The 18,102-nt window shown below is 36.0% G+C and overlaps 1 protein-coding gene across 1 annotated transcript; it reads right to left on the reverse strand.

Moving 5' to 3' along the window:
• Positions 1 to 16,589: 16,589 nt before the first annotated feature.
• On the reverse strand, positions 16,590 to 17,150 carry LOC140004806 (zinc finger BED domain-containing protein RICESLEEPER 2-like). Its single transcript, XM_072044954.1, has one exon. The coding sequence runs from the start codon at positions 17,148 to 17,150 to the stop codon at positions 16,590 to 16,592; it is 561 nt and encodes a 186-aa protein (XP_071901055.1).
• Between the last annotated feature and the right edge of the window lie 952 nt (positions 17,151 to 18,102).

Here is an 18,102-nt window from a genome sequence, read left to right on the forward strand (position 1 = left end):
ACCATGAGAAGCAATGGTAGGTTCACTTTTACTCCTACGTTTCAGTCTTTAGTCAAGCACAAGTTCTGAAAATTTTCAGAGCATGTTTGCGGATGAACGTGCCATGTCCACTGTTAGCTTGTTGTTTCAAATTTCATGTCGATTGTTCATGGCCTTTTCTGTATGTTGATTAGACTGAAATCTTTTGGTTTTGAACAATTTTGGGGCTGATCAATCTCAATTTGAGCAATAATTCGGTGAGGTTTTAATGCCTATTTGTTGCTCGATGAAATGCCTAACTGATTTTTCTAATTGAAAGTTAACTTGTCGGCATTTTTTTTGCGTATGAAGAAACTGGATAGGTTAGCAAGTTCATTTCCTTGTATTTGAGAAATTTTGAGGAATTGGTTTAGCATTTGCCGTTGTTTTGTTCCATTCCGAAGTAATCTTAGGAGACGGAGTTTTCATGAGTAAATTTTGTTGTCTTTTGGGAATGATTGCATTTGAAATTAAGTTTCTGGTATTGCTGATTGAAAAGAACGGGAACATCAATTGATGATTAATCAGTAAAGAGGATTGTTTTCTTGTTGGAACCTGAAATGTTGACTATGTTTTGGTATTCATTCTCTGGTTTAGAACCTGATGTCTTTAAGAGTTGGAGTTTGAGACTTCAACAATGTATTCATGGCTGTCTTCCTACCTATGATGAAGTCGAAGGCAAAGTGTTGTGGGGAGAACAAAAATTTCCAGTTTTGCATGTAATCTTTCTCTGCTGCATTTAATTTTCCCTCTCCCCTTGTCCCAAGTCTTTGTGCTGGAGTGAGCTAGGAGTTGTGTTAAGTTTTTTAGTGCACTATATTGAAGCTCAGAGTAGTCCAGAGTCCTCTGGATCATATTGCTGCTTTGCGAACAGTTTTTTTTATTTTATTTCTCTTGGGCTGCTTAGGTTTGTTTTGGTTTGTTTAACTTTTATGATTTGTTGCTGTTCCTGGGTTGTATTGGTCCTTTCCCTTACTTTGGTTGTAGCATGGAGTAATGGGTGCGTCATGGACATATTTTCCTTTGCAAAAGAAAATTTTCTTCAAACCAGATTTTCTGAAGGGATTCGAGCATCTCAGCCCCTTGTTCTGTCTTGTATTCTGTCATGCTCGAGTGTTTTGAATTCGTAAAACTAGAGGGAGTTGAACGAAGTTGCTACAAATATCCATGTTGTTTTGCTGCATTTTTATGGCTCACTCCCTTGTTAGAATTTCTGAGAAATAGATCAATGCTTTTGGGTGATGATTAGCAACATGGGTAGGAAGCTATAGCATCAAGGTGGTAGATAAATCAATAAGCATTCATTCCCATTAATTCGCAGGATCATATTTCGGTTTGCATCAGAAAATTGCAGAAGCACTGTTGCTAAAGAAAATACTGTTGTTTGATGCTTGCTTGATCTGTTCATCTGAATTTCTGATGTTTAACCATAACGTTTCATGTTGAAAGTGAGAAAGAAAGTTTTTGTTATCTGGTTGTTTAGTCCAAATGTTGGTTAGCTAAGCTATTAGTTGGGTTGGGGTGGATGGGAGATTGTATTCGAGAAACCCAGCATGTTGCATATGAAAGGAATTAGCAGAAAGGAAAAAGCTTACGTTGCATGCATGAAGCAGTTTCTGAATTTTGCAATTTAACCCCTCAATTTTTGTCTAATTTTATTGTGGCCCAAAACTAAAAAATATCAAGTTGATTTGCCCCTTTTAAGTTTCAATTTGCCTTTTATGTTTTTAGTGAGTTGTTAGGTAGATTAATTCTGGAATTATGATATGATTAGGTATGTTTTTAGTTATCTTATTATTTTGATGGGTTTAATAAGAATTAGTTGTGGAATTGGATTAGGTTTATTTTGATTGGGTCTTGATGGTGGTTTGTTTGTTTGGATTGGGTTTTGTTTTGTTTAATTCCTGGGTTAGTAATTTGGGCTCGAGATTTGAAGCCCATGCATTTTGTTGGCTTTTACTTGATAAAATAATAGAATGGCCCATTCCCTTTTGTTTTGGATTTCCGTTGGGCTGGGAAGCTTTGGCCCAAGCAAATAAAGGAAATGGCCCAATGGTTTGGTCCATTAAGAAACCAGAAAACAATTTTGCAAATCAGTCCCTGAATTTCTCTTTAACTGTACTGTGGCCCTGGATATTTTCAACTTCTTTCAATTCGGTCCTTAATTTAATTGCAAATAAGTCCCTGAACTTTATTTTTCTTTAATTTTGACCCCAAGACTATTAATTTTTGCAATCAAGTCCTTTCTTCTTTTGACTTCTTAAATGTGGGTTGTTGACATGATTTAATTGATTCAAATTCATGTTTATTTTTTTATCTTTTGTGATTATTTGCCAAATAAATTGGTACCTTGACCATTTCTTTTATTTTGGAGGATAAATAAGTTGATTTCACTCCATTAGAGCTTCATTTCAAGGGCGGTATATTTTCTTTTATCCCTTTTCGTGTCCCTCCTATGTGAACCAACGTGCTACGTGAGAAATACATGTCTACTTTGCTTTCCTAGCCTTTCTTTAATTTCTTTTATTTATATCATTTACTTTTGCTTTTTATTTAAGTTATTCTTTATGGGGTATGTGTACACCTCTTGGCTTGTAATAGATAGGGCTGTGGCGAGCAATTTGGTCCATTTTCCCTTCCCCTTTTGTTTTAGTTAGTGAATGTAATAAGTTCATTAGCTTAGTTGCATGCCTATGTGTTACTTGTTACTTGCTTTATTAGGGTCTTGCATCTAGTCGAGCATGCTAAATGTTACGTGCTACGTGTTTATGAGTATTTGGTATGTCTACTTGTTTTCCATAGTGTGGATGAATGGAATGGATGAATGTACGTCACCACACTAGTCCAACGCTAGTTGTGGCTTCTTTTATCGTTTCCACTAGTCCAACGCTAGTCGGAATTCATAGAATGGGCTAGTCCAACGCTAGACCCAATAGGCTTTTTCCTTTCTTTTCATTAGTGCATCATTTGCTTGTTCACCACATATCATGCAACTTTCTTTAGTTTTATCATTGGGCATGCTCCTCAAACCCCTTTTTCCCTCCATTTTTAGGGTTTTGCATCTCATACTAGCTATAGGGTTCATTTTGCTTGAGTGTCCCCTTCCGATAAGGGAAACGAGCGAGTGTGGCTACTCGATAGCCTTAGCACGCTAGTTTTGCCTTCTAATCAAAGGGAAAATCGAAGTCGAAAAAGTTAGGAGTCATTCCCATACCCGACCTGATGCATTCCTTTAGGTTCATTCATTCTCAATTTTTCACTTACTCACTTTTTCAATTCACCTTTCCTCATTACTTTTCCTTTCCTTATTGTTCAATTTTGGTTTCTACTTCACAAAATTGCACTTAATTACGATCTATATACACTTATCACTATATTTCATACACTTGCACACAAACACTTGGATTTCCATACAATTGCACACATGCACCTTTATATACACTTGCACACTTGCATTTGAATCATCATTTGCATTAATCGACCTCTATAAGGTTTTCTTTCATTGGCCGCCACAATTCATGTGGTTGGGACCAAAAACCTTACAAGAGACATCTTAGAATCTAGGGTTTTGCATTTCATGTAGCACATCCAAATGTAATAAATTCTTTTGTTAAAACAAGAAAATCTTTGATTAAATCACGCAACTAGCCTTGGCTAGGTCAAAGGGGTGCCTTGGATTGTATCCTTGCCTTCCCCTTTGTCAAATGTGACTCCCGAACCTTTTTCCTTGGTTTACGTGGACTAAGAGTCTTTTAAAAGGGGTTTCTTACTAATTTTTTCTCATTTTTCTTTAAAAATTCATTTTTTGGGTGACTTGGTACACCTTAACTCATTACCAAGTGGCGACTCCAAACTTTTCATTTCAAAACCCTTTTTAAAACTATTTTTTGGGTCAAATCGTCGCTTTTCAAGTCCCATTGAGACCCATGTTTTTTCAACTCACAAAAAATCATTTTCCAATCACAATTGAATAAAAAACATCTTTCTCAAACCATTTATTTTTCTTATCAAAAAATGGGGCGCGACAGGTTGCTTATGCCTCTAGAAAGTTGAAGCCTCACGAACAAAATTACCCAACGCATGATTTGGAACTGGCCGTAGTGGTCTTTGCTTTAAAGAAATGGAAACACTATTTGTACGGTGTGACCTTTGAAGTTTTTACGGACAACAAGAGCCTTAAGTACTTGTTTTCTCAAAAGAAATTGAATTTGAGACAAAGGAGATGGGTAGAATTTTTGGAGGATTATGATTGTTCAATCAACTACCACCCAGGAAAAACCAATGTGGTAGCAGATGCTTTGAATAGAAAGGCCCAAGTAGCAGGGTTAATGGTAAAAGAATGGGATATGTTAGAAGAAGTTAGTGTTTGGAACCCTCGCTTGGAGAGATTGAAAATTTTATTTGGGAACTTGTCATTGAAATCACCATTATTGGAGCATATTAAAGAGGCACAGAAAACGGACCCTACGGTTCAGAAAAAGTTGGAGCAAGTGCAAAAAGGAGAAAACCTAGACTTTAAGTTAGGATCTGAAGGAATATTAAGGTTTCGAGATCGAATCGTGGTTCCAGTTGATGGAGAGCTAAGGAAAGAAATTCTACAAGAATCACATCGATCGAGGTATACTATACACCCAGGAGTGAACAAAATGTATCACGATGTGAAAGAATTATACTGGTGGGACGGTTTGAAAAGGGACGTGGCAAAGTTTGTACAAAAATGTCTAATATGCCAACAAGTAAAAGCTGAACATCAGAAACCTTCTGGTTTATTACAGTCACTAGAAATTCCTGAATGGAAGTGGGAACATATAACCATGGATTTTGTAACAGGTTTGCCTAGGAATCAACAAGGATTTGATGCAATTTGGGTAATAGTTGATAGGCTTACCAAGTCCACACATTTTCTATCTGTGAGTACGAGCTTCACTTTGAAAAAATTGGCCAAGTTGTACACAGAAGAGATTATAAGATTGCATGGTATACCTATAAGCATTGTGTCTGATCGTGATCCAAGGTTTGTTTCATGTTTCTGGCAGAAATTGCAAGAGACATTGGGGACCAAGTTGAAGTTTAGTACAGCTTATCATCCCCAAACAGATAGGCAGTCAGAAAGGACAATTCAGACATTGGAAGATATGCTGAGGTCGTGTATATTGAATTTTGGAGGTAAATGGAGTCAGTATATGGCCTTAGTAGAATTTGCCTATAATAATAGCTATCACGCCTCAATTCAAATGGCACCTTATGAAGCATTGTATGGGAGGAGATGTCGATCTCCGATTCATTGGGATGAAATAGGAGAAAAAAAAATTTTAGATCCAACGGTTATACCTTGGATGGAAGAAGCTCAGGAGAAAGTGAAACTAATTAAGGAAAGGCTTCAAACTGCCCAGAGTCGGCAAAAGAGCTACGCCGACACAAGAAGGAAAGATTTGGAATTTGAAGTAGGAGACAAAGTGTTCCTAAGAATTAAACCCGTGAAGGGCGGAGTAGAGTCCAAAAAGGGTAAAAAGTTAAAGCCGAGGTATATTAGACCTTTTGAAATTTTAAAACGAGTCGGAAAAGTGGCGTATCAACTGCAATTGCCTCCGAGTATGGCCAAGATTCACAATGTATTTCATGTTTCTATACTCAAGAAATATTACCCTGATCCAAGCCACGTGTTGCAATTGGAAGGAATTGAAGTGGATGAATCATTAACTTATGAGGAAGGACCAGTTAAGACTTTGGAAAGAGAAGTGAAGGAGTTGAGAAATAAAAAAATTCCCTTGGTGAAGATTTTATGGAGAAATCATGGAATAGAGGAAGCGACTTGGGAACTGGAAGAAGATATGTAGAGGAAATACCCTGAGTTATTTTTATAGAAGGTGAGAATTTTGAGGACAAAATTCATTTAAGGGGGGGAGGATGTGAGAACATTGAAAAGAATACATATACATATATACATGTATGTACGCGTTACATGTGCATTTTAGATTTTTAATAAACTTTATTATTATTTGATCTTAAATAAGTGTGCAAAAATAATCTGTTTTAGATTACAAATAATTCAATTGTGCAAATATTAGATTATTTGAATTTTTACCAAGTTAAGTTAATATTTCTTGACGTTGAGTGTGCCATTGTTTCTATTTTAATTCTTTGATTTCAATAACTAATTTTAAGTATTAATAACGATAGGTGTTAAGGGGAAACTAGAATTAAGATGAATCGTTTTAAAGTCAAAATCCGTATAACTATTTTTAGGACGTTGAATCTCGATGATTTAATTTTTGCGAGGGTAGAATTTTAGTAGGCATTCGAATTATATTTGGGGTAAATTTTGGAATTAGTTTAGGATGAGGGACCTAAGTGAAAGGTTGAACAAGTTGCTAAAAGACTAAAACAGCCCTCCTCCATTTCAAATTCACCATGCAGCCATGGAACATTCCAAACAATTCCAATTCCTGCCGGTTCCACTTTCCACTTCTCATTCCAGCATTTTCCATTTTCTATTGCCGACCAACTCCACTCACAACATCACCCTATATACATTACATTACCACACACTCTCTTTCATCGGTTCTAATCACCACAATATCTCCGTTCCATCTTCCTTTCAGTCGTGAGCCGCGAGTGGAGAGCAAGGGGGAAAGAGCCGAGCCTCTTGTTTCTTTTCTTTCTGTCCGTAAACTAGAGAGGGAAGAGAGAAACTTGCGATTCATTCTGTCTTTCATCCGTGAGCTGGTGGAGAGCTTGAGACCATATTTCCTTCATTCAGCCGCAAGCCAGAGCAAGGGAGAGAGAGAGAGCTAGCGGTCTGCAATTTCTGGACTGCCGAAGGGAGGAAAATTATTTCTGCTGCTAGCCGTGTGTGTGTACTCCATCTGAGGTAATTTCTGGAACTAGACTAGTTGTTTAAGGGTAGATGATGATGATTAGGGGCTTGCATGTGGTGGTTGTGTGGTTAGATGATAGTTTAAGTCACAGAAAAATCTGTTTGAAAAGGAAGTGAAGTTGTCGAGAGCTTGAGCTGGAAATTTCGGTTTTAATTTGCTAGTTTGTGATGATCTGAGCTTAATTTTGGACCCAACCTGATAGATAGTTCTTTATTTGGTGTTGCATGTGAACTTAATGGCTAGGAATTCGGTTGCATGGCTGGAAAGTTTTATTTGAAAATTGTTGGACTGCTGAACCAATTTTTCCAGCTTAGCCGTTGGAGTTGTTTTGGAAATTGCATGGGTATTTTAGCATGAAATTTGCTGGAAAGTGTTTGATTTTCACTTGGTTAGGTGTTTGACTAACTAAAATTAGATGATTAAGCTTTGCATGAAGTTTATTAGTCCGGCTAAGCAAGAAAAAAAATGAATGAAAATGAGAACTGCTGCATGCAAGTTCATCCAAGGGTAATGAACAGAATTTCTGGAATTGTGGTTGAATGTTGTTGATGTCCGAACCTGATTTGGACTAGGACTGGTAGTAAATACATTGATTAGTCATGCATGTTAGTTTTGAGCACAAAAAATAAAGATTTAGCTGGGAAAAAAAATCCAGATTTACGACTAACTAAGCTGCTGGAAAATTTTCTGCAATAGCCGAGAGATTTCATGTTTGTTTGCAGCCGTAATTGCTGTCAAATGGAAAAATTGTGTTATGATATGCATGTAGTATGTTAGCTTTAAGTATTAAGTGAAGTTTAGTTGAAGAAAACCTGGGTAAAGGATGGAATTCTGGGTTGAGATCGTATGAGGAATTATGGAGAAAGTTTCAAATTTAAACTATCAATTGCTGGAAAATTTTATCCTAGTTGATGACAGATTTATGGGGACTTCTTGGTGGAATAATTTGCTGGAATTATCTGTCATTTGACTCATTCCATGTTGGACAAAATGCATGTTAAGTGTTTAGTGTTTAAAACAAGCTAAGGATGGAAACTTTGTTGAAAATTTTGAAGTATCTTTGCTAGAAATTTGTACCTGGTTGCTAGCCGTATTAGTTCAAGCTTTTAGCGAGTTTATTTTCTGGATTTGTGTATTATTCGCTTTAGTTTAATTTGAGCGGTTTATAAACTATACGTTTAGTGATTCTAGCAAGTAAAAGTTGAAGATTTAATGGATATTTTGAATTCTTAGAATCATTTGGAACTCAAGTTGGCTGTAGTTTTTCTTCTTGTTTTGAATGGATTGGTGTTTGAAAGTGAGTATTTGTTGTCAAGAGCTAATGATTGATGAAGCTCTTGACCATTTGAGTAGTTTTTGCAAGAATTTAATTTTGGGGAATTTGTTCAAATGGTTGGCTGAAATGTACTTGGGAGGTCCATGGTTTGCATTTTTGATTGTCTTGATACCTTGGATTTTCTTTATTGAATTTTGTTTGGGAACTGAATCTGTTGAAACCTAGGGCTAATGATTGATGAAGCCCTAGTGACATTTGTATTTGAATTGGTTTTAGCTTTATTGGCAAATTGGAATCGTGAAGTCCATTTTAATTTTTTGAATTCAAATACCTTTAAATCAAGCTTTGTGGTAATATTTTGCTTTAATAGCAAACTATATATATATAGTATAGTACGTTAATATTAAAAATTTAAATATCAGGACTTTTAAAACCTTGCCGACTAGTTAATGCTTTTCTTTACTTAAGCCAGTTTCATTACCTTTAGGGAATATTTGCATTAACTTCCAAACTTTAAGTTTTTCATAAAATTATCCCTGACTAGTTGTTTTAGAGGAAATTTGTTAAAAACACTAGATTTGAATAATTTCAAATAAAATACATGAAAAACTTGTTCGGCAAGAAAACTTGTTTGAATTAATTTGGTTCTAGTTTGCCTTCTAGAAGGGAAATATCTTTAAAGAAACCACACGAAACATTTTATTCCTTTACTAGCTTTGATTTTAAAAGATTTATTGATTTGTTCCGAGGAATTAAACTGGTTATATATAAGATAATTTTTGTATATAAACCAAAGGTTTGTTTAGTAAAACTTATAATTTTTTTTAAAAAAACTTGGATTTTTAGGGTTTAGCGAGGACGTGGACTTCGATTCCTAGCTTGACTTTTGGTGAGTGTCCGTACTTGTTTTATGACTAATGTGTTAAAGTGCTTTCTTGACTTGTTATATGATAATTGGAAAGTGTTTTTCCTGAACCATCGAAGTGGCAGTGTGTACTTTATCGCACTAGCCTTTCGAGTGGTGATTTGCTTGAAATGTTTTCTCGAATATCTTGCAATTGTTGACTGGAGCGTGGACTCGTCAACTAATCTACTAGGCAGGGAAGGGTACTACACCTTAAGGGTGGGAAGGCCTCTTATTCTGACCTGATAACCTCTTGTTGGATGCAACGTCGTTGGGTGAATTTCTCGACCAGTCTATACTAACCTCTTGTTGGACGCAACGTCGTTGGGTGAATCCCTCGACCAGTCCCTAAGGTATACTCGAGTATTACCACTCTCTTGTTTGGCGTTTGGGCCCGGTAGGGGGAGCAAGATGGTTGGAGTGTGTTAAGGAAAAAAATAATGAATTTACATGGACTTTAGATAGTGAGAGTTGACGGAGGGTCAACTACGGTTCATTTTGATCAAGTACGGGGAAAATGGCTCCTGAGAGCCCTGTATCCTACTCTGTGTTGTTATACGCTTTCCTACTTGTGAATTTAAGCTTGGGACTATTATTTGCTATTTGTTTATATGATTGCATGTTTTGGGCACCACTGAAATTTAGCTCACCACACGATATTTGTTTTCCTTAACAGGTTCTGGAAATCGAGAGACTTGAAGTCTATCTTATCGTTTTGTAAATATTATCTCAAATCGTACTTGTATCTTTGTTTTGGGTTGTCACTTGAAGCTGGAAAAGTGCAAACCCTAAGAGTTGGCTTGTATGAATTTATTTGAGCTTTATCAGTTTGCTGTATGGGTTGTAATGTATATTTGTAGTTTGTGTTGTACTAGACGGAGAGGTATTTAAGAGGGAACAGTTGGATGTTCATTGGTAATGTTATCTCTGAAGTTAATGTGTTTTAGTATTCCAGTCGTTTAAAGGTTTGGCATGTCCGGATGACAAATTGTGTTTTGGTTTAAGTCATACGGGGATTAGTGGTCAATTTGCTTACGTGAGTCCTGGCGAGAGTTAGGCAGACGACCCGCCAACCTTCTGGTTCGCCTTAGGGAGAAGTGGGGACGCCACACGGTGCATACACACAATATCAGAATTAACTCAGGACAAATTACTCTTTCTCTAAATTTTAGTTAAAATAGGAATAAACCAAATCGCCAAATAACAATACCAATAGTAATAATCTAATGCGGGAAAAATATAAGGCACAGGACACCAGGATTTTTACGTGAAAAATTCAAATTGAAAAAAATCACAGGATTTAGTCTAGTAAAAAATTTCATTATCACAATAATAGGAATACACACATCTATCTGGAATATCCAAATAATAATAATACCACCAATATCAACCAAGTCAAATCGTTACAAAATCACCTCCAAAAAACTACAATTGTCAAAGAAATGGATTTGAAACGATGTTACCAAATGAAGAAGAAAATCCAAAATCTGAACTAATAGATGAGTAGAATTTGACGAGAGGATCGCGTGTGTAAAATTTCATTTCAATCGGATTTCGAATTATCCTCCAATCAAGATCTTGAAGTTTCTCTCTCTCTGGCTTCTTTATTCTTTCTCTCTCTTTGTTTTTCTCCAAACAAGCAAAAGTGACCGCTGACTTTTTTTTTTCTCAAGAATGAAAACCTATGACTTTGTTTTGTGGTTTGGCTCACAAATGGGTTAGCCCACAAACCAAACAATCTCCCCCTCCAACTCATTTGGGGGGCTCCACCAAACTTGTTTCTTGTCTGTAAAACAAGAGTTTCTCCTTTGGTAATGCCTTGGTCAACATGTCAGCATAATTATCATTTGTATGCACCTTCTCAAGTGTTAATAATTTGGAATCTAGTACTTCTCGAATCCAATGATATCTCACATCAATGTGTTTGGATCAAGAGTGAAATGTAGAATTTTTACACAAATGAATAGCACTCTAACTATCACAGTAAAGACTATATTTTTCTTGCTTCATACCCAACTCCTGAAAAAATTTTTGCAATCAAAGAGTCTCCTTGCATGCTTCATTGGTTGCGATATACTCTACTTTCGTATTGGAAAGGGCGATACACTTCTGTAACTTATTTTGTCATGACATTGCTCACCCTGAAAAAATCATCAAGTACCCAAATGTGGATTTTCTATAGTCAAGATCACATGCCATATCTGCATCCGTGTACTCGTCTAGTATGGTTTTACCATTGTCGAAACACAGACACAATTTAGAAGTTTTCTTGAGATACTTGAGAATCCATTTGACAACATTCCAATGCTCCTCACCAGAATTGAAAAGATAACAACTCACTACTCCAACTGCACGAGCAATATCTAGCATGGTGCAAACCATAACATACATCAAACTACCAACAGTTGAGACATAAGGAACCTTCTTCATGTCTTTTTAATTTTTCTCACTTGTAGGACACTATTTGATGCTCAATTTAAAGTGACCCACAAGTAGAGTAAAGATTTTCTTAGTTTTACTCATGTTAAACCTGTTAAGCACCTTCTTAATGTACTTTTCCTGAAAGAACCAAAGCTTTTCATTTTGCCTGTCCTGATAGATTTTCATCCCAATAATTTGTCTAACCGAACCCAAATCCTTCATTACAAAGGATTTACTTAGTTCCTTTTTCAACTTGTCAATTTTCATAATATCACGATCAACAATTAGCATGTCATCAACATACAGTAACAGAATAATAAAATCACCATCTGAAAATTTTTTCACATAAACACAGTGATCAGAAGTAGTCCTGTGATACTCATGGCTTGTCATGAACGAGTTAAACTTCTTGTACCACTGTTTCGATGCCTGTTTCAACCCATACAAGTTCTTCTTGAGATAACATACAAGATTTTCCTTGTTACTTTCTTTGAACCCCTCCGATTGTTTCATGTAGATCACATTTTTCAAGTCATCATGCAGGAGGCTGTCTTCACATCAAGTTGCTCAATCTCTAAATTTAAGTTGGTTGGAATACCCAGAACAATTCGAATTAACGACATCTTTACCACATGAGAGAAATTTTTTTCAAAATCTACACCTTTCTTTGTACTTTGGTTGTGAACTGCACTCCTAAGTTTTTAACCTGTAAACCCATTTGTTTTTCAGAACTCTCTTGCACTTAGGCAATTTCACTAAATCATAAGTATGATTCTCATGCAGGGACACCATCTCCTTTTACATGGCTCGCAACCAATCTTCATTGTTCTCATACTCTAGACCATCACAGTAGGACTCTGACTCTTCTCCATCTATCAACAACTCATATTCATGAGGATTATATTTGCTAGAAAGTCTTCTCTCTCTGATAAATCTCCAAAGCTTATCTTGTAGTGGTGGTAGTGCAGTAAGTGGTGCCTCGTGCTCAGATTCATTAGCAGTAGGATTATCACCATCATCAACATCCTCTCTCTACTCTGTCTCAGTCCCCCTTGATTAAAATCAATAGGTATTGGAACTGGATCTAGATTTGGATTTGAACTAGTAGGAATGTCATTTGAGGATTTTGGATTATCACCTTTATCAACATTTATCAATATTTTCAATGGTTTGATCTTCAAAGAAGATAACATCTCTACTCCTAATCACCTTCTTTTTAACAGGATCATATAGCCTATAGCCAAAATTTTCATGTCGATAACCTAAGAAAATACACTATTTTGATTTTATATCAAGTTTTGACCTTTTATCTTTGAAATATGAATAAATGCCTGACAATATAAAAATTTTCAAATGTTTAAAGGACACATCTTTTTTCAGGACACATCTCTCTGGGACATCACTATCTAGAGGAACTGATGGAGAAAGATTTATCAAATCAACTGCAATCCTTATTGCCTTACTCTTAAAGGATTTTGGCAGTTTAGTATTGGAAAGCATACATCTTACCCGCTCAGTGATGGATCTATTCATTCTCTCTATTATTTCATTCTCTTGAGTAGTTTTTGGTACTGTATTTTCTAGTATGATCCCTCGAGATTTGCAGTAACTTTCAAATGGTCCCCTGCACTTAGCACTATTGTCAACACGAACACATTTTAACTATTTGCCAGTTTCTCTTTCAATTTTGTTATGAAAATCTTTAAATACATCGAAAACCTGATCTTTGGATTTCAAAACAAAACACCAAACCTTTTTTTCAAAATTATCAATAAAAGTTACAAAATAAACAACACTACCAAGAGACTTATCTTTCATATAGCAAATATCAGTGTGTACCAACTCTAACATATTCAATTTTCTAGATGGAGAAAAATTTTAAAATGCAATTCCGTATTGTTTCCTATAAATGCAGTCAACACAAAGTTTAAGTGCATTACCTCTAATTTCAGGAAGGAGTTGCTTGCGAATAAGTTTTTGAATTCCCTTTTCACCCATGTGCCCAAGTCGCCTATGCTAAAGGTCAATTGAGAAATCATGAACAGCATTCACTTTTTCCTTCCTCAATTTGGCTTGCATCAAGTAGAGGACACTATGCTTCTTTCCTCTGACAACAATGATATTTTCTTTGCTGAGTTTTCATTTGTCTCCACCTTGTGAGTTATGGTAGCTCTCATCATCAAGTTTTTTTTATAGAAATAAAATTAAAGCAAATATCAGGAACATATCGAACATTTCTCAAGATCAGTTGACACCCAGTATTCGTGTTTAAATATATATATCTCCAATGCCAATAACTTTGCACGAAACCTTATTTCCATCCTAACATAGTCAAAATCTTCTTTGGTGTAGGTTGGGAAGAAATGCCTGTGTGGAGTAACATGGTAGGATGTACTGGAATCAACTACCCAATCCCGTCATAACAGATAATATTCACCAGACCATCATTACAGAACATAAACATATTATCATGAGTTGTCACAACTGCTGTAGTCTTCTCATCATCTTTTTCCTTTGCCTTACCTTTTTTCTCAACCTGATCCCGTTTTAAAATTCTGCACTCCTTCATATAATGTCCATTCTTTTTGCAATAAAAACATGCAATATTTTTTCGCGACTCAAACCTGCTTCTAGATTTGTTATTTCTGTTGTGGGGTCCTCTACTTTTGCTTCTCCCCCTTTTTTCTTTTTTTTTTTCTGTCACCAAAATTTGGGACTCATAGATAATTCTTTATTCTTTCCTCCTGAATTCTTTATTTATCACAACTTCTTTTGCAATAGCCATGGTCAACACACCGTTGGGAGTTGAATTGCTGACAAAGACCGCCATGGTTTCACAACTATCTAGTAGTGTATTGAATAATAATGAGCCTGCACTTCATCATCCAAATTCAAATTTAACATAGTTACTTGATTTATTAATCCCTGAAAATTACTCAAGTGTTCAATCATATCTTTCCCATCTTTATATTTCATCCGAGTAATCTGCTTCATACAACTAGTCTTGTTCAAATCAGTTTTTTGTTCATACATGCTCTCAAGCTTATTTTACAATACATCAGCTTTGGTGTCATTAGCAAAATGCTGAAAAATATTTTGACCAATCCATTTTCTAATATTACCAACAGTTTTTTTGTGCATAACAACCCATTTTTCATCATTCACATCATTTGGTCTACCCTTATCCCCTAGAACAGGTTCAAATAAATCTATACAATATAGGTAGCCTTCCATTTTAGACTTTCAAATCGAATAATTAATTGCATTCAATTTTATCATACAATCACTATCTGAATCATCCATTTTAACCAATATAAATGAGTAGCTCAACCTGACTGCTCTGATACCACTTTGTTGAAAAAGAAGTACTGGTGTAGCCTAGGGGTGCAAACGAGTCGAATCGAGTCGAGCATTGAACTTATCGAGTCAGGCTTGACTACTGTATACTCGAGCTCGAGCTCAAGAAAATTGAGCTCGAGCTCGACTCGAATAAGTAAGAAGTTGGCTTGAGTTCGACTCAATAAGGCTCGATTTACTCAATTCGACAAGAGCTCGAAATGGCTCGAATTTAGTTCAAAAATTTCTATCACTAAACATAACCAACTTTATTTAACCTGACTCCAATAGACGTTTTAAGCTATTTAATGCCTTGCAAACTTGAATTTAACAATTCCAGACATGAATTAAAAGTAACAACAAACAAGTTCTTCATTGTCCAATAATATATGCACCAAATTAGAAAAAAATGTCCACAACTCTACATACATAATTGTTTCACAATTTTTCAATTCAAATGTCCAATGCCTTAAACAAACTCAAAAAACAAGGAACAAATAGTTTGAAATCACTCAAGATTAAGTCCTCCAGCAACCAATAGCCTTGAGTCTTAGATTCTTTCGCCCACAACCGTGCACTAAGTATCAATAGAAACAAAAACAAGTCATTTGACTTGAAGCAAAATAATCTAATATAGCTAACTCAAGATAATCAATCCCAATTTGATGCAAAATAGACTAACATAATCAACTCAAGATAACCGATGTCATTTTCTACATAAATGGATAGATTACAAATATGTCAAAAGCTCAAAGTTGAATATATAGATTACCTAAAAACATGTAGAGCCTCAAGGTATAGGTAATAAAATCTCCCGTGCTGACTTCACTTTCTGTAAAATAAAAAAAAATAATATCAAAGATTATGTTTAAGCCAACTATAAGATACATTTCAAATATAGTAAATTGTTACATAATTACCTTCTCTCTTTTCTTAATTCCGTGTAGCTTCCGACACCAATCACCAACGTACATCAACATTTCCACAGTTTCAGGAGCCAAAGAAGCACGATATGAATCAATCACCCTCGTTCCAGCACTAAATGTCGCTTCTGAAGCCAAGGTGTTGATAGGAATGGCTAAAATATCAGCAACCATCTTAGGTAAAATCTTGTATTTTGTCGTGTTTTCCATCATTTCAAGGCATCTAAATTGACAATATCTAAGCTCGTATCCTCTGTAGCAGTAAAAAGACTATCTTCAAAGTAGGTGTCCAATTCATTCTTCTGTGGTTGTACACTTTCCACAGTAGCAATATGAGATAGAAACTCACTCATACACGTAACATGTGTTATTGTAGAAGATGAACCACTACTAGTCATGTTAACCGGATCATTTGTCACTACTTGAGAGCTCGCTCCAGAAGCACTTGAACTTGAAACATGTATCTCTACATACTTAGCATATAGATCATACAATGCTTGCCAGACCTTATCTATATTCAATTGCACTTCATGCGGAGGATATATCAATGGAAAGCAATAGTTGATGACTCTCATTTTGCACCTAAGATCTAAGATAGCTGCTATAGACATCAACAAGTTGCACTCACCCCAATACTTGTCAAATTTCATCTTCATCCTCTGAACCATTGTTCGAACAAAGTAGTTTGCATCATTTGCTTTGCTATCTAGTAATACTTTTATCCGACACACTTCACTTAAATATAAATTAGATGTCGGATAATCACTTCCTAATATTATATGAGTTGCAGTCTAGAAAACTTGTAAAATATTGCGCACTTTTTCTACATTTTTTCAATCTTCTATGGTTGCACAAAAATCATAACTTGGTTCTCTATCTTTGAATCTAGGGAACACCTCTTGGAACTTAAGAGCACAAGCAAGCATCTCATAGGTAGAATTCCATCTTGTTTTGCAGTCATAGAGCAGTACATTTCCGGGCAATCGTAGTTGTTTTACAATTTCAGCAAAGATCAAGCGTCTCCCTTCTGTTTTATTTATATACTCCAGAGTGTCCCGTATGGCTTGAACCACATCTTGAATTTCACTAAGACCATCTTGAACCATTAGATTGAGTATGTGAGTGCAGCATCTCACGTGGAATAGCTTCCCTTTGGCTAATAAACACTTGTTTCTAGAGAAGGCATCCTTCAAGCATCTTAATGCTGTGTCATTGTTTGAGGCATTATCCACTAAGACTGTATAAACTTTGCTTTCCAACCCCCAATCCATTAAACATTTGAAGATAGCATCTGCAATGGCAATGCCCGGACGTGGAGGGGGAACATGCACAAAGTTAAGTACCCATTTCTGCAATCTCCAGTGAGTATCAATCCAATGCCCAGTTATAACCATATATTCAATCTTCTAATTTTTGGACTTCCAAAGATCTGTGGTCAAGCCGATTTTCTTGATTTTCTTTAACAAATGCTTCAAGTTGGTCTTTTCTCTTTCATATACAAAAGTGCAATCATTCTTGTTGGTAGTCCGGCTAATTTTTTGCCATTCGGGCATCCCTCTTTTCATCATGATGTTGAAGCCGTCTTCCTCCACAATTGTAAAGGGATGCTCATGCATAAGCACCCACTCAGCGGCACTTTCTCTCATGGCAGCCTTATCAAACTTGCCGTATGAAGGTAGGAAAGAGCAACTGAGCTAGAATCTGTGGCTGGAAAATTAATCTTTTGTTGGCTTGCCTCTGCTTTTTTAACTTTCTTCAATTGCTCAACACAATTCTTAAGATGCCTTAACAAACTTGAAGTTGTACCGGTTTTGGTTTTCTTGAATTTAGCTGTACAATGCAAACACTTTGAGTAAAGTGTTTTTTCAAACCCAACTTCCACATCTTTGAAATCAATCCTAAAATTATCTAGATCATCACCTTGACCAACCTCTTGATTCGAAGTTTGAGTCGGTGCTTGTGTATCACCTTCTAACCGCTCTTCTTCACTCTCTAGTTCTTCATCTCCGATAGAATATTCCAACTCCTCCTCATTGTTAAAATTATCTAGATCATCACCTTGACCAACCTCTTGATTCGAAGTTTGAGTCGGCGCTTGTGTATCACCTTCTAACCGCTCTTCTTCACTCTCTAGTTCTTCATCTCCGATAGAATATTCCAACTCCTCCTCATTGTTATTCCTAGCAGAATCACCCGCCAATCTAACTAGTTGTGAAGAAACATCTTGGGGAGACATGGCCATATTGTGCTTGTGCCTAAATCCCAAACAACAAATGAGGGTAATTTTTTTTCAATACCAGCCTAACTAGTAACAAAATTGCAGGTTGAATAGCACAACAAAAATGA

This window comes from Coffea arabica, chromosome 4c, assembly GCF_036785885.1.
Source record: "Coffea arabica cultivar ET-39 chromosome 4c, Coffea Arabica ET-39 HiFi, whole genome shotgun sequence".
In the NCBI taxonomy this organism is placed as follows: Eukaryota; Viridiplantae; Streptophyta; class Magnoliopsida; order Gentianales; family Rubiaceae; genus Coffea; species Coffea arabica.

Bases quoted from the DNA above. Each gene is read 5' to 3' on its own strand.
- LOC140004806 (XM_072044954.1), bottom strand. From the start codon at position 17,150: ATGGTTATAACTGGGCATTGGATTGATACTCACTGGAGATTGCAGAAA.